This window comes from Pleurodeles waltl, chromosome 1_1 (genome assembly GCF_031143425.1).
Source record: "Pleurodeles waltl isolate 20211129_DDA chromosome 1_1, aPleWal1.hap1.20221129, whole genome shotgun sequence".
In the NCBI taxonomy this organism is placed as follows: domain Eukaryota; kingdom Metazoa; phylum Chordata; class Amphibia; order Caudata; family Salamandridae; genus Pleurodeles; species Pleurodeles waltl.
This window is the reverse complement of record NC_090436.1, coordinates 606,714,444-606,739,480: the sequence shown is the minus strand read 5'-3', so window position 1 is coordinate 606,739,480 and position 25,037 is coordinate 606,714,444. Positions and strand designations below refer to the sequence as shown.

Here is a 25,037-nt window from a genome sequence, read left to right as displayed (position 1 = left end):
TCAGATCTACCCCGACATCAATATATGCACCAATGACCAACCATCGCACATACCAGAATACAACCTCTTCTCCCAATTATCAGAGTCCCTCATCCACTTGGCAGCATATTGCAAGTGTGCTGCGTAACAGTAGTATCTGATGCTAGGAATCGCCAACCCACCCCCCTCAAGATCCCTCTGCAACACAGCAGGTGTCACCCTGCTTCGTCGATCCAGCCAAATCAGAGAGATCAGAAGACTATCTAAACAGCGAAAGAGCTGGGCAACCAACGGATACAAGGAGCTCTGTACCAAGTATAAACACAATGGCAAAAACACCATCTTTGCCACCGCAGCCCTACCCATCACAGAGAGAGGCAATCTGTTCCAAAAGGAGACCGTGCGTTCCACGCCCGCAACTACTCGCTCAACATTGTGTTTATCATGCGCAGCCATAGAGTTAGTGACCCATATACCCAAGTACCAGAAACACTCAACCTCCCACCGAAGTCCAGCTTTAGGTAGCTCAGCCTGTGCAAATCCTCTAAGGGACCCCAAGGGGAACAGGAGTGACTTCTTCCTGTTGATCTTGAGACCAGATACACCCCCAAAAACATCCAACCTCTGCAGTAGCACCAGCACAGAAATGTGGGGATCCCGTACAAAAACATGGGTGGACCCTCCCACCTGAACCCATCACTGTACCAGCTCCTCCCTCAGCCAGATCACTAGAGACTCTACCGCCAGAGCAAACAAAAGAGGCGATAGCAGGTATCCCTGCTGTGTGCCCCTGCCTATCTCCCAGGTGTTTGAGAGCTCTCCCCCCACCTGTACTTGTGCAGTAGGAGCAGTGTACAGCAACCGCACCCAAGAACAGAAACCGGGGCCAAACCCCATGCCCTGCAAGACCTCTAAAAGGTTACCCCTCTCAACTGTGTCAAAAGCTTTTTCCAAGTCGAGAGACGCTAGCGCCAATTCTGTCTCCACTTCTTTGGTCTCGTGCAGAATATGTGCCAAACGACGCAAATTATAGGACATACTACGACCAGGGATAAACCCACATTCGTCCTCGTGCACTAGACCCTGGATGACCTCACAGAGCCGGGTGGCTTAAGTCTTACAGAGTATCTTGACATCGCTGTTTAACATGGTAAGCGGTTGATACGAGGAGGGGTCACCTGGGTCCCCCTCGCTTAAGCATCAAACATACAATTCCCTGACGCATAGTGTCTGGCAACATACCACGCACTCGAGCTTCCTCAAAGACCTCCAGGAGCTTCTCCCGGAACGACAAGGAAAACGTTTGATACAACTCAACAGGAAAACCATCACTACCAGGGGATCTGGACTTGGTCATTGCAGCCACTGCCTCACTCACCTCCTCTACAGTAATCGCAGTTTCAAGAGCATCCCTACTCTCCGGACCCAAGCGCGGAAGCAGCATCTGCTGCAGAAACTCCCCCACACCTTCCTCAGGTAGTACAACACCAGCCCGCGACACCCTTTGGAGGTGTGCAGCCAATTCCCGTAGAACATCTGTGCACCTTGTGAGCATTTCACCATCAGCATTCCTAATTTGCAAAATAGGAGGGGCCTCCACCTCCTGTTTCAGAATCCACGCCAGAAGCTTGCCAGATTTATCTCCCTCCCGATGCAGTCATTGCCTATACCCTCTAAGTGTTATCCAGCTTAGCGTATCCCAACAACTATTAACCTCCTTGTATAACCTGAGCGCCTCCCGTTCAGCCATTCTTGCATCCGGTAACTGCTGTTGCAAATCCCCCAATTTCGCCTCCAGTTCCGTAAGATCCCGCTCCGATTATCTACGTACCCCGCACATCATGCCTATACACTGCCCCCTTATAACTGCCTTCATAGACTCCCACTCCAGGCCCCTAGACAGTGTTGTATTCCAATTCAATTCCATATATTGTTTTATGGCCTCAGCCACACTTTCCCGCCACCCTTTCCCGACACCCCGCATCAGTAAGTAAGTCAGCAGGCATACACCAACTACGCGCGGAACAGGTGGCTGCTGCACCCCATTGTAACCTCACTGATGCATGATCGGACAAGAACCTACCCATATGTGTAGCCTCCATAACTTGTGAGGCACTAAGACCACCCAATAGAAACCTGTCCAGTCGGGTATGAGTATTATGTGTTCTGGAGTGTCAAGGGTATTCCCTGCCCTCAGGGTGCAGCTTCCTCCAACTATATATAAATATGTCATCACTTCCGTAAGAGATTTCACCATCAGGGGCTTAGTTCCCAGCTTCAGCGGAAGGCGGTCCAGATCCCCATACAACACACAACTGTAATCCCCTGCCCAGACCAAAGGCCCATCCACACTATCCCCCCAAATCTCAGGTATTCTGGTGCAGAAGGAGTGATCAGCCGTGCTAAGTGCATACGTATTAAGGATAACAATGGGTGAGCTATCCAACATGCCCTCTACCAGAACACATCGGCCCTCGACATATACTTCACAGTATACATGGGTGAATGGAACCCCAGGAGCCACCCACACAGACACACCCCGTGCATAGGAAGAGAAGGAGGATGAAAACATTTGTACTGCCACTTCTTAGACTGTTTGTGTGCTTCCTCTTCAGTCACATGTGTTTCCTGAAGACAGGCAATATGAAACGTATGCCTCCTAAGGAATGAGTGTACTCTATAGCGTTTGGTGTAGCTCTTCAACCCGAGGTTCCATGTCAACATGTTAATTTGACTTGACGACCCATAGTGATACAGTGTTGTCCTCCCTCCCCACTAAACACTTCCCCCTGTGTTCCACCCCCGTGGTAAGACAAGAAAAAGACATATTGCACATCTCACCTGATACCTGCACTGTTGAATAAACTTTAAACATTAACGAACGTGACCTATCAAACCCCTCATAAGCCCCACATACAGTAGAACAACCATAACAGACCATACTGTAAGTCCATTCCATAAATGCTGCCAGAACAACAGCCTAATCCCCAACTTACCATGTCGAAAGTCCTACCACACATGCTGAGTTACCTCCACCTCCCTCCACAGATTAACCGAATACCACCCCGGTCTTAAATCACTAAGTGACAGCGGCACTCCCGAGGGCCAATGCAGTCCAATCCTTAAGTGAGACCCCATCAGGACCTGCACCAAACTAGCGCCGCAGCCCTCCACCAGAGAAATACTTTCTTTGTTGTCACCAATCCTGCAAAAAAAGAGGCGCGCTGGCACCCTAAATCATGAAGCTCATAGTCAGACTTGGGCAGGATCCCGCCACCCCCAGCTCTTAGCCCCCGCTCCACGACCATACCCCCAGCCAGACAAGTAGACACTACCGCCATTGTTCCATCCTACTGTATCTCAACTCTGTGATTAGAGTCCACAGCTGACCCGCCAGTCCCAGCATCCAAGAGGCCGACCAGCTTCTTGTGACCTCCAATCCGGACGCTCTGCTCCAGAAGCCCGAAGAGCGATGCCTCCAGTTCCCTTCTTCCTCCCCGGAGCTACCTTGTCCCACATCTCCAGCAATCGCCACACCTCCTCCGGACGATCAAAGAAGTGTGATCTCCCGCCTGAGATAACCTCTAAGAATGCCGGATACAGAAGCATATATCTAATGTTCATGGCACAAAGTTTTGCCTTGACCTCCATGAATCCTTTACGAGAACTCTGCACCTTGTTTGTGTAATCAGGATAAATGGATATCTAGCAGTTCTTGTATATTGCCTTATCAGACTCACATGCGGCCCGCAACACACAGTCGCGATCCTTTTATTTCAGAAGGCAGGCAATAATAGTCCTGGGCAGCCTGCCAGGAAGGGGGGGGCGCAACAAGAGCCCTATGTGCGCGCTCCACTACAAAAACCTAAGATAGCCCAGTTGGCTGCGGCACATCTCTGATCCAGCTCTCAACAAAAGATTCCGTAGCGGACCCTTCCGCACGTTCCGGAAAGCCCAGCAACCTGACACTGTTCCGCCAGGACCTCCCCTCTGCGTCCTCCAGCCTTGCCTCGCCTCCAGCCGTCCAACTGTGGAGTTGGCATGCACCATTTGTTTCCACAAGGCCCCCACCTCTGTTTGTAGCTCCAAAATAGATCCCTCTGCCACCTTGACCTTGTCAGACACCTTCCGGAGCTCCGCCCGAAGCAGATTGACCTCCGCAGCCAGTCTCTACCCTCCAGTGCCACCCTAGAGCCCTGGATGGCCGCAAGCAGCTCAGTGCATGAAGGTTCCTCGGGATTCATTGGCACCCTCATATCATCTCTACTCACCTCTGATCTGGCCGGGTGCTGCGGCAGTGGCACCGTGGTAGTATATTGCTCCATGTTACCATGTGATGCATCTGTCCGCTTATGCCGCCCCATTCCGTCCCACACCCGGACCAGGGTTGTGACCCAGTTCCAAGTGTAGCAGGGAGGCGCCAAGTAGGTCTTGAAAACAAAGTGCCATAGAAACAGTGTCTGCTGCTGACCACACGTCAGGTCCCACTATCCTCCACTATTTCAGCAGGTGGCCAGTGCAGAGGCCGCAGATATCCCCATTAGTAGAGGACCTCTCTCAAGGCAGTCACAGGTAGGAGCCAAAAGGATCAAAAATGTAGAAGAAGAGAGAGAAAAACAATGTAGGTCCAGGGCCCACCAACGCACACACCCACACTGGTGCACGCCAACCAGCTACCGCAGTCCTGCAGGTCCTAGCGTGATTTCCCGGGTTCCAGCTGGCCCCCCAGTTACCCCTACAGGACGCCGCCACTCATCTCCAAACCCAGGCAACCTTCACCTTGGGCCAGGGGCTGCATATCCAGCAGGCCCATCCAGGTCAGCAGCTCGAGATGAGCTGTCCGCCCTCCAGGGCCGCACCTGGCAAAGGGCCCTGCAGCCGGTTCCCGCACAGTCCAGAAGAGCCCTTCACTCACCACCTCCGCGCACCTCAGGCCCTCGCGCAGCCCTCCAGGGCCCAGCCGACTCCGCTGGAGCCCCCACTAATGCAGACACCCTCCTCGGGGCTCAGAAGGCACTCCGCACAGGACGGGGGCCACCGTCACCGCGAGCCCCCAGAACCAGCTGCGCCGCCGACGCGCCGCCCGGCACTCCGACGAGAGCTCCGTCGTCTCCTGCACGGCCCAAGGGAGGCGCGCGACCACTGCCTTGGCACAGGCTGCAGGAGGAGGGTCCCCGCTGTCTTGGGTACCCCAGGGTCCCTTGAGGATTTCACCGGTAGCAGGAGCTCACTAGGAGTGCATCCCGCCAGCCATGTTGCTTGGCCACGCCCCCCACCCCTCTAAAAGTTGAGCAAACGTTGGTGTTTTTTTAGCACAAAATTCTGAAGCCATAACAGACCTACAGTCTTTGTGGTTTTTTAGCACAAAATTCTGAAGCAATAACAGACCTACAGTCTCATTCAAGAGTAAATGCTGCATTCAGAAAACATCATCAATTAGATATTAAGTGTACACTAGTACAATGTAGCAGCACAGATAGCAGCACATGCACACTAACAAGCAGCAATTTTAAATAATATCCAATGGACTCCTCCAGTCACGAATGTAAGCTCTAAATGAAACAAATTTGCAGACTGCTTCTCACAAAGGGAATAGGCGGGGATAATCTAAACAAAGGCCTCACCTATTCCTTGTTAAATGCACAATAACGGAGTCTGTTACATTTTCTGCACTGCAGGGCTGTAACATAAGCCCCCAAACTCCCAAAAGGCCCCCTAACCTTTCAATGAATGGGGCCCTCCAATGCCAATGAATATCTCTTAAAATACAGGAGACTTGTGACCCCTCGTCACATTCTGCAGGAGGGCCTTGTCATTATCTGTTATGCCACTACTGCAGAGGTTCAACAGCAAACACCAAAAGGAGACTAAATAATATCAAATAATGAGAAATCCAAATACCCAGAGTTGGTGACCAGCTCCAGTACACATCTCTGGTGCTCTCGGTGTACCCTCACTAAGCTCCTCTTTCCTTGCACACCAGATGCAGTAATACGGAGTATTGCTGAAAGGAGCACAAAATTGTTCTACTGCCAAAACCAACCATGTTAGAAATTGAGTGTAGGAAGCTGGCTCTCTATATAGTGTACTAAAATTACGTATGCTGTGCAGAGTCCAGTGGATCCCCAACTGGTATTGCAGAAGCAAAAGTAGATAGGAGTAATGCTCTATTTGTGGTAATGTGGGGGAGCAGTTAGGCTTATCAGAGGGTAGTACTAAGCATTTGTATAACTCACAGATGCATTAAATGAGACGCATACTCAATGAATAAATCTGAGACCAATTTAGAAAAATAATTATTTTTATGTATGTTTCAAACCCAAGAACTTCATAATCAGGTAAATAGACTTTTAAGCATACATACGTTGTCGTTTCAAAAATGAATTTTCAGAGTTCTCTAAATGTTATCCTACAGAGGAAAAACAATGTTCAGCAAACACTGGGTTAACAACAAAATATGAAGCCAATCTCAGTGAGTTAAGGTAAGTACTGGGCACTAATCAGAAACACACCAACAGGTCACACCATGTAGCACTGGGGCAGCCAGGTGAAGACATACAGTAAGGTGTCAGGTATCCAATGGTTTCCTATGGGAGTTTGACCCAGTGACTAACAGGCTGCAGGCTTTGGCTGGAAAGCCTGTCAAGGACCACAAACAGGTAGGTAGTAGACTCTGGGTGCTCAGGGACGTAGGTGCACCTTTGGACCTCTTCTCCTGTGACCAGGGGCAATGGGTGTAGGGGTGTCTTTAGGTGTCTGGTTTTCAAGTCTGGGAGCACTCGCAGTCAGGGGGTCTTGTATGTTGAGGCTGCAGGAGCCGTCGGGGAGTCCCGCAGGGGAGGACCAAGGGTGGACTCAAGCTCTTAGGAGCCCGGAGACATCATTGGCAACAGTGACCTACCTCAGTTGGGGTCAGGGGTCACGGATGCAGTGGTTGGTATATCCATCGGATTTTCTCTCTCCACAAGCTTGTAGGAGAGGAAGGCTGCGTGCAGAAGCTGTAGGTGTCTCAGGAGAGTCCAAGATGGGTGAGACCACACTGAACTCGATCTCTCGGCAGCTGGGGACCAGCGTAGGCACCGTCGGATGGCTTCACTTCAGGTTGTGGACAACGGATGCAGTGGTCACTTCTGGTGTCGGGTTTCCGGGGTCCGGCAACTGTAGAGTGTTTTCTTTGGAGTTTCTTGTTGCAGGGCAAGTCAAGTGCCCATGGGAGACTTGAGTCTTTATTGAAGGCTGGAAGAGTTGGTTTCTTATGCAGGATCCTTTGGGGTCAGCAGTCAGGCCGGAGGGGATGGTTCTAGGTCAACAGCTTCTTCTTTTCCTCTTCTGCGGGTGCAAATCTTCTTTGTCCAAGTCTTAGGTTGTCAAATTCCAAGTTCTAGGGGCCAGGGAGGCCATCTAAAACTCAATTTAGGGGTGTAACAGGGAGTGCCAGGCAGTAGCCAATGGGCTGACACCCCTTAGGGTGAACTACACCCTTCTTATAACCACTTCTGCTGGAAAGTGGGCATAACCCCAGTGGCCTAATTCCTACCAAACAAGATGGATGAATTCAGAAAGTAGTGTCCACTTCAGATCATCCACCTCAGGGCTGGGACTGGCATAACCTGGGCACTCCTCCCAATTTAACTAATTTTCCCTCCTGTGCTGCCACCAGAAGTGGGTAAAGGACAGGGGGTTGGTCCTCTCCACCATCTGGAGAGACCTGAATTGCATTACAAAGGCGGCAAGGTCTTTGAAGCTTCCCACCCTGGAATATCCATCCTGCCTGGGAAAGGAGGTCACACCTCTGCCCAGTGCAGGCTTTTGTCTCAGGCCCTTGAGAGCGCTGGCTCTCACCATGTGGAAGGGGGGGTGGAGGGGAGTCTGTGGTGGCTGAACTGGTAAGGACCCCCACATCTCCTCATTCCCAGCTGCACTCAATACACTTTGGATTTATGTACATAATCCACTTCCTTGTACCCTGATTGAAGTCCTATTTTATTGTGTTGTTTGTTCATTGCAAAATTCCCTAATAAACACAATTTTAATATTCATATATATCAATGTGCAAAAAACTGCTAAGTGCAGTATAATCAGTTGTTACAAACCTTTTTACAGCATCTCTTTTTTGGCTATCAAGTCCATCCCACCATTTTGAAAAATAAGATATTTCAGCCCACACAAATTTCTTCTTGCTGTCTTCCTGAAGCTTGGTCACCATATTATTGAGGATATGCTGTGTCTGATCTCGAAAATAATCATCAAATGTCTTCACCCAACCTAGAAACAGAAATATAGGCACAATACTTTTAATGGTTATTTAGGATCTACATATTTCTGTACCCTAGTGAAAAAAATACATTTATTTCACTGATCATATATTTAGATTTTTTAATACATGCCTAGTACTGAAGAAAATGTTCCATATCTATAAAACTAGGGGTCTGTTATAGTAAATAATACTGCAGTTCAAAGCCTGCAAATGCACTAAATCACATGCGTTGTGAATGCAAAATCACAAGCCTCGAAGTGCTAAAGCCACTCTGAGTCAGAAATGAATGAGTCGCAGTAAGCAAAATATTACTGAGAGGAATTCACTCAGGAGAGCGAATGAAATGTGGGTTCCCTTCTCTTTACCAATCACAATGTCATTTATTAATGCTTTGGTACAACAACTTCAGACGCAGACCATTGATTAAATACAGACACCTCACCATGAGGAATATTTTCCACTTTGTTAACGTGGGCCCATGCACTGTGGGAGCATACAGCAGGCCAGGAGATCGCTGCATTCTCTCTACTACCCTCCGTGTCATCTCTGTTCTTTTTAAGTAATTAATATTTTTACTTTTGGCACAAGATTGTAATAAAAACCTTTGACAGTGAATGCTGTCCCATACAGGCCTCCATAACAGCATTAGCAAAAAGATCAGAATGAGTTGCAAGCGGGTTGCTGCAACTTTAATATAACTTAAGTGAAAGGATGTCAATGTTTTGTGAATGGTCACAGTGTGGTACAAACGTGTTGTGCATTCCTCGTACGGTAAAGAGAGAGGCTGCTCTTAGCGAACATTGCGCTGTGGATTCAAATGTTTTCCATATTCCCAACCAGCAGGCATGGACCTTAAATCACATTTACAAAAGAGGGCTACCTACGGCCACCCATAACCAATGGCCCTTAGAGTTAATGATGGCATACAAAAATGACAAGGGGGTGCACACTGAAAATCACCAGATTCCTTGAAACAAAAACGAGTACAAAATAAAATAATCAAGCACAACATACAGTTAAGGTGATATACAAAAGATCGCATATGGCTATAATTTACCTTTACAGTAAAGGAGTGTTCTCCTACAGATCAAGAATGCCATATCCATAATAAATGGGTTGAAAGCAAGTTAATCTTTAAAAGAAAGAAATGCTGTTATTCTAGCTAATGGTAGATGTGAATGCATTTCTTATGCAGCATTGCTTATTTGTTACTAGATTCAATTGCACTGTATAGAGGATTTAGTACTATCACCTAGAAAGGACTGAGAATCTTTTTTCAGGATTGACTGATTTCGCTCAACAACCTGTTCTAGTCCCAAGTGTAGTTTGACACACGATCGAACCCAAGCACAAGAGCCCACAGTCCCTACACAATGTGCCATTTTGCTGCTTTGCAATCTTATCACAACGCACGTAACAAACTGAAGGTCCAGGTATCTGTTAAAAAAAGATGCTTCTTTTTTGTTCTTAGTTACTTTTTACAAGGTACATGCAGTAGGGTGCACTAAAGCCTGACCACGTTTTGGCATCACCACTTTCAACTGAACCCTCCAACTGCAAGCAACTGTGAAACACACTGAATACTAACACCACATTCTACAGCATATGATGCCTACTCAGAGAAAAGATGTGGGGCCCCACGCAGCATGCAACACTAATCCAGGATATAACACATCACCCACCATGCACATGAGGACCTGCACACAAACAGGAAGATATAACTAATATTTCTAGTTGTCCTCCAACACAAGACAATACAACTGGAGTACATTCATTATATACTTCCCCACGCAAGTACAAAACCACACACACATCTAAGCAGAGTAAACAATATAGAACACATTCAGTATGCAACTTGGCATATTACAGCAAAGCACTGAAAACACCCTTGCACAGTGCAGGTACTACATTATAAAGACACATTCCCACACAATAAACATTAAAAGAGATGGAACACCCCTCCCCCACAAAGGGAAATAATCAGTACATCCTTGCTAGTACATATATAGTACATGAGCATTGCATTGTATGTGCTAATTAGTATAGAGGAACCTTTTATTCTGGGGAGGAAAGGTTGAAGACCCAATGCCAATACTCAACTACAGAGGAATGATGTGCAGGTGGGTTTCTTGTGTTGACCATCCTTCTCAGACTTCCAAGTCCTGTAACTGTGCCTTCCATATATGCATCTGAGTTCATGAGGAATGAAGGTGTTGAGCTCAGAAATTTCAGATCCACTTATGTGTTCTTTTCTTGCGTCCACCAAGGTATTGAGGTTTTCATCTTGGAATTATTTTGATTATGCCACAGCGGCCTAGTGCGTTAAAATAACGTGCATGGAGCTATAACTAAAATGGCTAGACAACAGAGGGAATCTTGGCTTTGTGCCCATGATTGTCTAGTTCCTCCTGGAAAGGTCTTCTATGGAGAGGGATTAGGGGAATGCAAGATGACACCATTCCCAGGAATGATTTGAAGAGGGAGACTTTTTAAAGCTTGTTGGCCTGGTCAACTAACTACAGTGCTCGTTATCTGATAGGGAATCCAGAACAGGGCCAAGAAAGGTTCTTCTTTTGTTGGGTTTTCAGGAAGATTATCCCCTGGTGAGAGTCAAACCTAGATTGATTATTAACTGCAGACAGGCTGTTGTGGAGTTTCTGGTGGTTTGGGGAGAGGGCCCTTATAACAGCCAATCATTGAGATGTGAGAATATTGGGTGTCCCATTCTTCTCAGGAAAGCTGCAATTAGGGTCATGCACTTGGTGAATATTCGTGCAGCAACCTTGAGGCCAAAAGAAAGAATTTTAAATTGGTAATGGTGGCCAGTCATGTTGATCCTTAAATACTTGCAGTGTTTGGAAAATCTAGCAATAAGGAAATGTGCATTGAGGCAACCTAAAGATGTTGTTTAATCTCCTTCATTGAGCAGCTGAAGTATTTCTTGCAGTGTTGCCATATGGAAAGCTGCTTCCTCAGAAACTTGTTTAGCTGCCATTAATCGAGGATTGGTCTTCGCTCTCCTTGTTTTTCTCCTGATGAGGAAAACATTTGAATATAACTTATATTTCGCTAAATACGAAACTTGTTCTATGACGTTTTTTGAAATAGCAAAATAATAACCAACTGTAATAGACGAAGATGTTAAGGAGAACTTCTTCAAGGCGGATTTTAAGGTGGTCTTTGAATAAATTCTATGGTGTGTCCATTCAGCACTTGGACCAGGACTCACTGGTCTGAGGTAACAGATTTGCAGTTTTTGTAGTAACTAGAGACTCATACGCCCAGTAGATGGGAAATTGTGACTGGCACCTGGAAAACATCACTGATACTTTGATGTAGCTTGACCTCTCTGTTGAGTTGCAGTTTTTTTTTTGCGAGGAAGTCCTTGTGCATATATTGGTGGTTTATATGTTTGCTAAGTGAACTGCTCATGGTAACCCTGTTGGATATGTTGGTTTAGCTATCTGTAGGGCTGAACATTTCCCCAGAAGGAAAATTGCCCCCTTCCCTATGCTTCGTGAAAGACCTTAAATCAATGTTGTTGAAGGACCCTCCGAGACTCATTCTTTCTGAGTATGACTTTATGGATTGTAAAGCACTGTTGACATGTTTGCGGGTAAAGTCACTCCATCAAAATGCAGATCCAAGATTTTAGCTTGTACTTCAGGCCAGTAAGAGGTAGTCTTAAGCCATCCTTGTCTTCTCAAGACTGCCAACCCGGTAAGCTGATGGAAGCCACTGGAGGCAACATCCATTGCTGCGTCCATGATTTCTGCAGATGTTTTTTCTCCTTTCTGTAGAAAAGCCTTGTCTTTGTTCCTTATATCCTCCTGCAAGGATTCAAGATAGGCACCTAAGTAAGACGACATCTGCCTATTATATCTCCCTAGAATCGCCAGAGATAGATGCTCTGAAGGTGATTGCTGCCATTGAGGAAAACCTCCTGCCCACATTGTATAATCTTCTACCCTCTCTGTCAGGCGGAGATGAACAGGGTGTTACGGGGTTTCTCCCACTCCGCTGTACTGTCTGCATGACAACAGAAACCAGACAAGGAGGATGGGAGAATCATCCAGAGTTTTATATTTCTTATCCAGGCAAGGTACAACCGCTGACACTGTAGTATAGTTTTTTGTTATTTTAAGGCCCTTTGTCTAGATTAAATCTATAATCAGTACAGCATTTACCGAGTTAATTCTTAAAAATAATTTAGAAAACAGGCAGACTGTTTCATTGGAATGGGAAATTCGAATCTCTTTAAAGTCCTCTGTAATAGAGCATGAAAAGCCCCCAGTATGGTCCAGAGGGAAACTAACCACTGTGGAGTAGGTCGCGCTGACATTGGTGCCACATTTGTGTCCCACTCTCAGCCTTCATCATGAGAAGAGTCCTGTGGGCATCTACCTTCTTCCGGATAATCATCAGAATCTCCATCCTCAATGGTAATTGCTGGAATGGGCTGTGGGCGAAGATCCTGAGGCCTCAATTCTATTCTTAGGCTCTTTAAAGAATTTGCCAGATGAGGAGTATGTGAAGATGTGTGGGAAGTGGCACAGACGAGGAGGACCTTGAGAACCATATGGTTGAGGAAACCTTTTGTAATAATCTGCAAGCATGAGTCAGAGATCTATTATCAATGCCTTAGGGTTCTTTCATCATATGTTCTGGATAATAGCATTAATCACCTTATGGGTCATAGGAGTACAGTTCTTCTAATGCCTGTATGGACCTCAGTTTAGAAATCTCTGATGCTGATTGTCGTTGTGGAAGAAGTTGTTGTGGTTATAGATGGGGTAGAGAAGGTATGCTTTATCGAAGAGGGGTCCGTCGATGGTGTCTTAGTTCCAGATTTAGAACTCTCATGAGATTGTACCTTGAGTGAATGTATTTAAGGCTCAGATCTAGGTCTTTCAGGGTTTAATGATGAATCCTTCTTTTTAAGAACTTCCACAACATATAAGGCAGGGCTCAGTCTCTTTTCATGCCCCAGTGTAAATTTTTGGTAGGTTCTGTGGACAAATCATTCTCTTAGGGACATTCTCTCTTGTCAACACTCTTAAAATATTCTGATGTATTTTCCTGTTCATGCTTTGAAGACTGGGTTCATTTAGCCTTTACCTTCTGGATCCATAGTAATAATCTGACTTCTCTGTCTTTCAGAGTTTTACTTGAAAAATGAATGCAGTACTTACAATACTTTGCTTTATGCTTTGGATAAAGCAACAGAGGGAATGCTTGTGAGGGTCATTCGAGTGAAGCCTCAAAGCCAGGAGCCACAAGGTTTGAAAATACATTTTTCTGAAGTGTCTGACATAAATAAAACATAAATGTTGTAACTGTTTTATGTTATTTGTGTGCAAACATTGAACTCAATCACTTTCTGGGAAAATACAAACTGAGCAGAGTTCAGGGAGGTTCCCTTCACATAACATGCTGTAAGAAATCTTAAGTATGGAGACCCTTGAGAGGAACACTGTTGCCTAACCTGCTTTTGGATTGGTTGGAGTTTGGGTCTTTTCAAATGATGTGAACTGGTTAGCAATGGGACAGCATTGAGCTTTTCCAAGCTATGTCTAGCATTGTACTGCATAGTATGATTGTGCCAAGATTCCCAGCTTAATGATAGGAATAACACAAGTATGTAAAACTTTGAAGGATTCACTACTGGAGAACATATGGTCAATGTACGATCTCTACACACCCGATATTAACAGCTCCCAACCACACAAAATCAAACAAACTAGCACAGAAACCTACAGAGCAATTGCCATAGGGCCTGTTAATCGAACAGTGACAGACATTTGTATTTAACTAAAAATGAACTAAAAATGAATTGTCACAGTAAGAAAATAATGTGGATGTGCCTTTGCAACTCTTTTACATCTTTACATTGAAGGATGTACATACTCAATCTGGTGCAAGAACAGTACACTCTAGATCATAGGTACTCACAAACAATCTACAGAGGCTATAAACTATGGTCTGGGCAAGCCCAGGGGCCACATTGATGCCAGCAGGGTGAGGGCTGGGGTGGGATGGTGTAAGGTGGGCGCAGGTGGAAACCAAACAAAGAAATGGTTCGGACAACAAACCGAAACTTCATGTTGCTTACGTCTGCCACCCACACTGTAACCATATGCACCAAGAATTAAAGACAAAGCATTAATTTTTTATGTAAACATGAAAGGGAAGAAGATAGTCATCTAGTGGCTGAATTGGAAATTGTGAAACTAGAAAACCTGGGATAAATTGTGGCTTCCCCCACTTAAACAGATTTTGAGATCCTAGGCATTTGTTTTATTTCACTTTGTGTCCGTTTTCTTCATTACCACATATGAGAGCACCTTGAAAAACATGAGGTCAGAAAGCGTGCTGTACAAAATTGTATCTTTGTGTTTAATTTATGAAACTATACTGTTGTTCCAGTTATAACAACAATCTAGGCCACAAACAGGGTGCACTAACAAATGATGTACCACGTGGTTCATTAGTGGCATTGTTGTGAGGACGGGCAGCATGAATAGTTCTAAGTTCAAGTTTGAAAATTATCACTTCTAATAAATGCCTCTCAATTCAGAGATATAAGCTCATGTATTAAGGTGAAACACTTTCACATATTAGAGCAGAGTTATGGAATTCCTATAGCCCGACACTCAGGATATATTTTTTGGGGTCAATGACGACAAGTTTCCAAGTAGTCCCAGCCCCGAGCAGCACAAAGCATCTGGCTGCCAGTTTACAGTACCACATTATAGAACAGGGAAGGGCAGTCTCTGCATTTAAGTTAATAGTTGGGTCCATATGTTAATGCTCTTCAACCATGTATTTACGGTTCTTTAATGCAAAGCCTTTATTATTAGGGCGTGCGCTTTAAGGAAATGTTGGAAGCTTGGACTGCACTACTGAGAGTGGTTCTTTTATAAAAATGTGTACATACGTTTGTGACGTTTAACAACATGAAGATACCTATAATGCTCCCAGAATGCTTTCTGATCAGATGCAAATATCTGAAGAAGCTTGAAAGCAAGTTTGATTCTTTGATTTCAAAATAAAATGTTCATAAAAGAAGGCAACAAGGAAAAAGTGTTGCTAAACTACTGTATATTTTTGGTACCATTTCTTCGAAGCATCATTTAGTAAAATGTGTTGATGCATGTTAAAATATTCATAATGGAAAATCAGTGTAATCTTGTTTAATAAGATTATGGGAAGCATGGAAATAAACAAGCATTGTCAAAGCCAATAGGTCCAACACTGGTGGCCAGCTTTTTGGTTTTGTCAATGTGTGTCTTGTTTTGACATGGTTTTAGTAAACTTTTATTGTTGTGCAATCTGCCAGGCCCACAACATTACAACAAACATTGGCGGAAAAAACAAAAAATTGGGGTCTCAAAAAACACACTTTGCTCAGAAGTCCTTGGCAGTGAACAAAACTAATTTGTGTGTATATATGCTCCTTGTGAAAGAGCAGAATGCTGTCACACACAGTGAAGCCAGCTGATAGATAGAATTTTAATAAAAAACAAAAAAGTCTTGGTTAATTTCAGACCTACTTAGGTGCCCAATTCTTAAAGAAAGTCACAAAAGTGCAACCATGGGATATGTCCTTACAGTAGTACAGATTTATCGCTTTTGTGAACTGACAAAAATGTACAGAAGAAGGCCAGAACCCCTAGTAAATATGTGTGAACTGCATTTTAGCACAAGCAAAAATGCGTGCATAGATTTGTTCATGCTAATGTCTGTTGAGCGTTTACAAGTTCACTTTACGCCAACCACTTTTTTGTTTCCTAACCCTGGAATACACTTTAATTCTGCACTTGTCAGGTGTAAATTGCAAACCTTTCTAAGTATGGGAAAAGGACTGGTGAATACCCTTCCCCCTCTCCCCAAAAAACATGCAACTTAGTAGGTTTGCAGAGATTCAAAAGGGCATTCGATTCCTTGAACTATTGCTCACAGCTACTTCCAGCCCCAGTATGTGATCTGTGGACAGGTGGCAAAAGAAGAAAATTGCTAGTATTCAAACCCTACTAACATATGAGCCTGGACATATTCAGATACAGTATTATCAGAGCTCTTATATAATGAAATTGCTGCCACTATTTGTCGCTGCACACATTGTCACCAAAGGGTCAAGTGGATTTTATTTTTTTTGTTTTTTACACGACAAGTAGATTTATTATGCAACCTGTCCCGTGGACCAGTAGATATTTTGTTAAATTCTACACCCCTCATATTTTTATCTGTTTAGTGGAAGATGTCTTTAAAAATGAAGGTGTTCCTGGACTGTGGGATGACTCACTAAAACGTCAAACTTTAAGGCATAGAGCAATATTGTAGCTATGGCTTGGAGCTGCTAAACTTGCACTGGCAGCAAACTGGAAGAAGAAGCAATCAATCAATCAATCAAGAAATTTGTATAGCGCGCTACTCACCCGGAGGGTCTCAAGGCGCTGGGGGAGGGGGGACCCGCTACTGCTCAAACAGCCAGGTCTTGAGTTGCTTCCTGAAGGAGAGGTGGTCTTGGGTCAGACGGAGGTGGATGGGGAGGGAGTTCCAAGTCTTGGCTGCCAGGTAGGAGAAGGATCTTCCTCCCATGGTGACTTTTCTGATGCGTGGCACGGCGGCGAGGGCGTGGCTGGTCGATCGTAGCTGGCGGGTGGGAGTGTAGAAGGTCAGGAGGTTGTTGAGGTACCTGGGGCCCAGGTCGTGGAGGGCCTTGTGTGCGTGGGTGAGGAGGCGGAACGTGATTCTCTTGCTGACGGGGAGCCAGTGCAAGTCTCTCAGGTGTCCGGAGATGTGGCTGTGTCGGGGGATGTCAAGGATGAGGCGTGCGGAGGCGTTCTGGATGCGTTGGAGTCTTTTCTGTAGTTTGACCGTGGTTCCGGTGTAGAGGGTGTTACCGTAGTCCAGTCGGCTGGTGACGAGTGCCTGGGTGACCGTCTTCCTGGTTTCGGTGGGGATCCATCGGAAGATCTTTCGGAGCATGCGTAGGATGTTGAAGCATGATGATGAGACGGCGTTGACTTGTCTGGTCATCGAGAGGGAGGAGTCCAGGATGAAGCCCAGGTTGCGAGCGTGGTCCGTTGGTTTGGGTGCGCTGCCCAGGGCAGGGGGCCACCAGGAGTCGTCCCAGGCAGAGGGTGATGATCCAAGGATGAGGACTTCCGTCTTGTCTGAGTTCAGTTTCAGGCGGCTGTTCATCATCCACTCGGCTACGTCTTTCATCCCTTCGTGCAGGTTGGTTCTGGCGGTGGCTGGGTCGTTGGTGAGGGAGAGGATCAGCTGGGTGTCGTCGGCATAGGAGATGATGTTGAGGTTGTGATGGCGTGCGATGGCTGCTAGGGGGCTCATATAGACGTTGAAGAGGGTGGGGCTGAGTGATGATCCTTGTGGTACGCCGCAGATGACTTCGGTGGCCTCGGATCTGAACGGGGGAGGCGGATTCTCTGGGTTCTTCCGGTGAGGAACGAGATGATCCACTCTAGTGCCTTCTCTTGAATTCCGATGTTGCTGAGGCGCTGCACTAGGGTGCGGTGGCAGACAGTGTCGAACGCTGCGGAGAGGTCCAGGAGGATGAGGGCCGCTGTTTCCCCGTTGTCGAGCAGGGCTCGGATGTCGTCAGTGGCTGCGATGAGGGCGGTCTCGGTGCTGTGGTTGGCTCGGAAGCCGGACTGTGAGTGGTCGAGGGATCCATTAGTCTCGAGGAAGGCGGCCAGCTGTCTGTTGACGGTCTTCTCGATGACTTTGGCAGGAAACGGGAGGAGCGAGATGGGGCGGTAGTTCTTGAGGTCGGTGGGGTCTGCTGATGGTTTCTTCAGGAGGGCGCCGAGTTCGGCATGCTTCCAGCTCTCCGGGTAGGTGGCGGTGTTGAAGGAGCAATTGATGATGTCCCGGAGATGGGGTGCGATGACGGAGTCGGCCTTGTTGAAGACGTGGTGGGGGCATGGGTCGGTTGGTGATCCGGAATGGATGGTGTTCATCGTATGGATGGTGTCTTCGGTGCTGACCGGGGTCCAGGCGCGGAGGGTGGTGTTGGGGGGGCGTCGGTTTGGTGGTTGGGTGCGAGGTCTGTGCGCCGAAGCTGTTGTGTATGTCGGCGATCTTGCGGTGAAAGAACGAGGCGAGTGAGTCGCAGAGGTCTTGTGAGGGGGTGATGTCGTTGTTTCCGGCGCTGGGGTTGGAGAGCTCTTTGACGATGCTGAAGAGTTCCTTGCTGTTGTGTGCGTTGTTGTCTAGTCGTTCTTTGAATGCTGACTTCTTGGTGGTGTGGATCAGCTGGTGGTGTTTACGGGACGCGTACTTGAGGGCGGTCATGTTGTCTGTAGTCGGGTTTTTTCGCCAGGCTTTCTAGAGGGTGCGGCAGTTCTTCTTGGAGTTCTTGAGGTCGTTGTTGAACCAGGAGGCTTTCTTGCTGTTGGGCCTGATGGGATGGGTTTTCAGAGGTGCGAGGTTGTCAGCGCAGTTGGTGATCCACTGTGTAAGGTTGTTGGCTGCTTGGTTGGGGTCCGCTGAGCTGGCGGGAGGGTTCTGGCTCAGTGATGTGGAGAGCTGGTCGGTGGTGATCTTGTTCCAGCTCCTGAGGGGAGCCTGTTGTGGGTGGTGGTGAGTCGTGATTTTTCTGAAGCTGAAGTGGACGCAGCTGTGGTCTGTCCAGTGGAGTCTGGTGGAGTGGCTGAAGGAGATGTACTTGCTGGAGGAGAAGACTGGGTCAAGCGTGTGTCCGGCGTAGTGGGTGGGGGTGTTCACCAGTTGCTTGAGTCCAAGGTTGGCGAGGTTGTCCAGCAGGGTGGTGGTGTTGTTGTCGTGGTTGTTCTCCAGGTGGAAGTTGAGGTCCCCTAGGAGGATGTAGTCAGCGGAGGGGAGGGCGTGTGGGCTGATGAAGTCTGCGATGTCTTCGCTGAATTGTATGCGGGGTCCTGGGGGTCTATAGATGAGGGTGCCTCTGAGTGTGGTCTTGGGGTCGGTGTGAATCTGGAAGTGGAGATGTTCGGCAGCTGTGAGGGTGTCGTCGGAGTTGTTCGTGATGCGGAAGGTGTTCTTGTGGACAATGGCGATGCCTCCTCCTGTCTGGTTGAAGCAGGAGGCACCTTCCCTCTCCCAATGGCACAACAGACAATGGCTGGCCATTACAATGGAGAGGATGATGGATAATGTTCTGGATAACTATAAAATTTTTGAATACATTTGGGGTCCTTTGGGGACATATCCCTCTTGCAGCCTTCCCCTATGTGCCTGCCCCACAAGTACGAGGGCGCTTCACCTCTTTCAATTGTAAGTGAGGAGGCCTCAATTGGAACTGCCAGAAACAATTTCCCTACCCAGGGACTCACAGCTCCTGTCCCCCCTCATCAAAAGTCATTTGTTACACAGTAGACTGTGCCAACACCCATGTACCTTAGTTATTAAAGGATACTGTTTGGGGGTGGGTGGAGTTATAGAGGGACATGATTGTTTATTGATACGAACTACACAATAGCACGGCCAGTAGAATATGTATTGTCTATTAGCTGATTCCCTCCTATGGCAGAAACTGGTAACTATATTGGATATCTTGCCATGGGCTGAGGGACTATGAGTGTTATCTACCTCACTTGAATGTCTATATAAACTAGTAATGACAGTTTTGACAAACAAATGAAGGCATTCCTAAAGGTAGGCTATGCAGGACACCTTGGCTTATCGTTATTTTAGTTAACATGTAAATGCTTGCCCATTTGAGAGCTTTCTGAATGATGAGAACAATGAGGCCTATGGCGCAGGAGTTGGGGACTGTACTGGTATAAAGACGGTGCTTTCCATAATACTCGCAAGTCCAATAACGTTTTCTCGGTTGTAAATAAGTTCTTATCCCGTATGAATGATTTTTGTAGCACTCATTTTAGGGCCCTAACCATGTCACCGAGGTGCTCCAATTTTCATCAGCTTCCTCAGCACCTGTCAGGTGTTGGATTGGGAGAAATCTGGTTGTAGGCTGACCTATGTGGGAAGAGCTGGGTGCAGGGCATGAGATATAGGTGCAGGATAGAAGTGTTGTGTAGGGCTTCAACAGCACATAAGCATGGGTGTTGTACAGAATGTGAGCGATAAACACAGCCTTCCATACATTGATATTTGTATGTATACATCTGTTTATGTAAGTATATGACATGTGGGGATGCGGTGACTCCACAAAATATATTGATATGAAATATGATTTCATTTTCATAGTTACCTCAAAGTACTTTTTCAGAATTTTACTGATGTGAACCCTACTTGCAAGAGTTTTATTGATGTTGGGCTTAATGAGATTAAGTGCACGGAGGACCATATTGTGCTATAGGTTTATCTAAATTATGCAGCAAAAATGCAAATTATGAAGCACATTTTCTAGCAGTATTATTTTTATATATTTTAGCTAAAAAGAAAAAAGTTGAGATCTACAAATTATATGGTAAATCCATAACTACATACTGCAGCCACAAAGTTTAATACATCCAGAGCACTTCACTATATTTTTTATTGTTTTATCAACAATGTACTTATGAAAGATAAATACAACCAGCACATTCTAATTCCAAACAGTGGCCACTGTTAGCAGCATTGTGAAGAAAAGTGTTTTTCAAGCCAAGTACCTAAAAATATTCACGTAATATTAAAAATATATAATCAGTAACTGTGTAGTATGGTCCTTTATTGTCAACTAGGGGTTCTGGAGACATTTACAAACAACTGAGCCTTCGACCTCATGACTTATATCACCAGAACTCGATGATAATAATTGACCTTATAACAGTTATCCGCCATATATCCTTTATATTGTTATACATCAGTTACCACTGTGTAGTTATGGTTCAGCTGCATTTTCCACTAAAAAAGGTATTCTTTCATTTGCTTACAACGTTGACCTTCATCAGCGCGTGTACACTAAATCTGCCATTCATTTACAGTAATCAACCAATATCTGGCATACAAATTTTGGGCTGTTCTATGCAAGGTAAATAAGCGAGGGATTATGATAGGGAGGTGGTGGTGGCGATTACGAATCAAACAAATGATTTGTTTTACATTTTGGCTCCGAGAGGAAATTTTGCTCGCACCTGCAGCCAAAACCACTGCATTGATTGGATTCACACCACACTCAGCATGAAAGTAGAACTTTAAAGTAGACCTTTACATAAAAAGCAAGTTTTTCGCTGGCGTGATCTAAATTGGTTCAGTAGTTTTTGAGATATAAGCTTTGACAAAAGTGATGGGTGGCTTGAAGGGGTTAACACATTTGTACATCTAATCAGTTATTTGTTGCTATGATTAAAACTTTGGTAACATTTGCGTGCTATTTGGCAGACAGATAGTATGTTGAGATTGCTCTTGGTTTTCAAATTTGTGCGGATCCATCACGGGAGGTTCTAGTTTAAAAGGGGGAGGGGCAAGAAAGAGTTCATATGCTACTCATTTTGACATTGTGGTGAATCTGCACAAACTTTACGGAGGCTTGAAATAATTAGTTTTCCCTTGCTAGATCAAGTTTTGTGCCAATGCATGAAGGAAATGGCAGAGCGAAAAAACAGCAGATTCAATAAAAATTGAATATACTTATAAATCCGGCACTGTTTGATAACTGCTTGCCATATTTTACGCATATTCATCAATTTACACCCAACTAGAGGTATTTCAGGTTTCCTGAAGATCAAATGGCTTGTTGGGAGAAGAGACAAGGAGGTACAGCTGGGTTACAAAAACGTGTTTATTCCACTAATACATTTGGCAGAGGTATTGCTGTCAGAAGTAATGGCGTCCTATTTGGCGTCAATTTATGGGGGCACAATAACATATTTAACTGTTCATGCCTTCAGTGTTTTTGGATACATGTTCATTAGATGTCCAGGCAGTTAGCAAGTTACACCAAGTGCAGGTATTCCAGATTTTGTGCAGATCCAATGGTGGTGGGGTAGTTATCAAGATATTTTTATTTTACTAATATCTGACATTGTTTCATAGGGATGAATGCAATCTGGCAGGAGATTTGTATGTCTAGCCTACTCTTGACTGTCTTAATTTAATGCAGGTAAACCAAAAGGGGGGCATGGTATGAGGGCGGAAAGGGTCAAAATAGTATGGAGGAGAAAAGGGTCAAAAAAGTGTTAATCAGCTAACAAATCTGGCATTGTTTGATGGACCTGCGCATAATTTGGCAGACATTTAGCAGATTTAGCTTTCTCTTGGTTACACAAACTTTTAAGTATATCCGCCAAATGGACAGGGGCAAATATAAGTGGGAGCTACACGTATTTATTTGACTCTGTATGAAATCAGGCAGCCAGCAAATTAGGCTCAGTGCTAAACTGGACAATTCCTGCGACCAAACCACGATAATAACAGCTAAAGAGGTTCAAGCGTAGGGCTTAGCCAAAGCCAGCACACAGCACACAATTGTTTCATAGCACATGCATGTGTTACATCATTAAACAAATATGGCACTCACTGAAAAAACAATACATAGCATAACCATTGCCTCCACCATGCTCAGTACATCGGTTAAGACAAGCGATGGCATGTTAAAAAGAAAATCTACAAAGAGCAAAGCTTGGCAATGGCACGAGTTATGGTGTGCTCGGTATATAATCGCTGGCAAATTCCAGGGCCTTTTGGTTTAACTTTATTTTTTCCCCAGAAAAATAATATTCACCCTGAGTAGTTCCCAAGTGCTACCAGGGTTTCAGGTTCGTGGAGGAGAGGCACTGGTGGTGAAAGGACCGTGTCCCACTACTCAGGATCGATGCACTGACATTGAAAAGTTGTACTAAGGTGTAACACTCTCCCCTCATGCAGTTTCAGCTCTGTGGGCAAAAGATAGCATCCATCTATGGAAGGTGAAGGATGTCTGAAAACGAGCCTTAAAAAAGGGAAAACTGTTGCTACATGAGTGACAGGCCATCTGAAATTGTACTTCTCCTTTTCAGGCCTCAGTAATACAGGAGCTAGAAGGAAGGCACAGCTACATCTCTCTCATTAGCTGAACTGGATTCCATCTCTCAGGCTTCCTGAATTTCTGCCCATTCACGAGACACAATTGTGGCACTCTGTACACAGATGAGATATGAAGGAGTCCATCCTGAGGCACACCAAGTCCAGAAAACATGGTGGTGAGAAGTATTTGGGCTAGTTTCTATTTGGGGGTGAGTGGAGATCACTGCTGAAAGTTGTCTGCTAACTGGTTCCAGACCACTGCAATATGGAGACCAGAATAAACATGGACTGGCAGTTGGACCATTGCCCCAGTTGTACTGCAAGTCAACAGAGTGATGATGAATTTGCATATCTTTCTTTCTGATGTAAAATAAAGCTTCGGTGTTGCCATGTTCACCAGATCCACTGGCCCTCAGAAAAGAGAGGAAGACTAATAAGACCAAAGGAAAGAGCTAAAGGCTAATAAGAATAGGAAGTTTTCCTACAGTTTCAACACTTTCCTATGTTGAGATAAATCAGGTTTACTTAATAGTGCCCCTGAACTGTACCAGGATGATTTAACTGATACTGCAGCCATGGCAGGTGCAAGAATATCCTCCAAGCAGATTGGAGACACGGATCAGGTCTGATTTGTATTGTTTGAGAAAGATTTGATAGTTATGTAATGCCATTTATATCAATCTGGTTAGAACTTCTTTTTGTTCATATCTTAGCAATCCAGTGAGCTATGAAGTGATGATCCTTCAAAACCCATCGCTCCCTATTCTCTGTAATCAGATCTCCTTATATTGAAGACACAACTTTCAACTAATTCATTAATACATTTGTAAATTAATGAAGTGTAGATCTTATGGTAATGATGAAAAAGTGTCATTATTTGGTCAAAAAGAAATGTCAAAATAACCATAATCCCATATTTACACCTTAAGTGAAGTAAGCAGGATGAGCATGGTTCAATTAAGTTAAATATGTTGAGGTTAGGAAAGACAACACTTTGGCAAGAAAACGATTGTGCTTGGAGACTTGGACGTAGTATTGCAAGAAAAGAGGTAAACTGGTATTTGATTGGACCAACTGACAGGAAGTGGGTTGAAGTGAATGGGGCTGTCCAGAAGGGTATTCATCTCCCAGGTAAGATGTGAGCATTCCATCGGTTTTGACAACTGGATTTGGAAAGAACATGGTGATTTAAACCCAGTACAATTCTAAAAACAGGGCTCTTTAACATATTGTTAAAATGAGGTAATTGATTTGATTTAGATCTGTAGAGTGCAACAAATATGTAGTCGTCCTCATCTGTTTGTCATCAATATTTTCAAGGTCACAATGAAGTAGTGTAGCTATACAGTCATGGGCAACAAACCGGTGAGGACGAGTACATTTCTTGTTAGGAAGAATCTTACAGCCGAATAGGCCACCAAAGAGATCACCTAGAAAAAACGTGTATTTTAACACCTGTATCGCATTACTTCAGTTATTATTGTTAAAGAAATAAGGAATACAGATTGTAGTCACGCCTTGAAAATGTCCCATTGGGGATGAAATACATGTCGGATCTTGTACTTGTTTGAAAGCAAGTAAACACAATAAAGACAACAAAAATATATCACATGACCTTGGGCTTAAGGACGGACTTTTTTTGGATATTTCTAATCAAAGTGTTATTTAAACAAATTGTTGCAGTGCTCCAATTTATAGTTATAGGATATAGCGGTTGTTATTCTTTAGAGTAATACCATCATTGCCCTTACAGGAAGCAGGACCATAGACCATGGTAGCACCAATTTTTGAACTATTGTTCTTTCTGCAGACTTTCTATTTTGACTAGTTAAGTACTGTCTTGATGTTT

General features: G+C 45.1%; 1 protein-coding gene across 1 annotated transcript in view; it reads right to left on the bottom strand.

Moving 5' to 3' along the window:
* MAN2A1 (mannosidase alpha class 2A member 1) overlaps nucleotides 1–25,037 on the bottom strand; it is a 652,784-nt gene that overhangs the window by 533,111 nt on the left and 94,636 nt on the right. Inside the window, exon 4 of the mRNA XM_069226405.1 lies at nucleotides 8,073–8,244. Within this exon, the coding sequence (XP_069082506.1) occupies nucleotides 8,073–8,244 (172 nt within the window). The remainder of the gene's footprint in view (nucleotides 1–8,072; nucleotides 8,245–25,037) is intronic.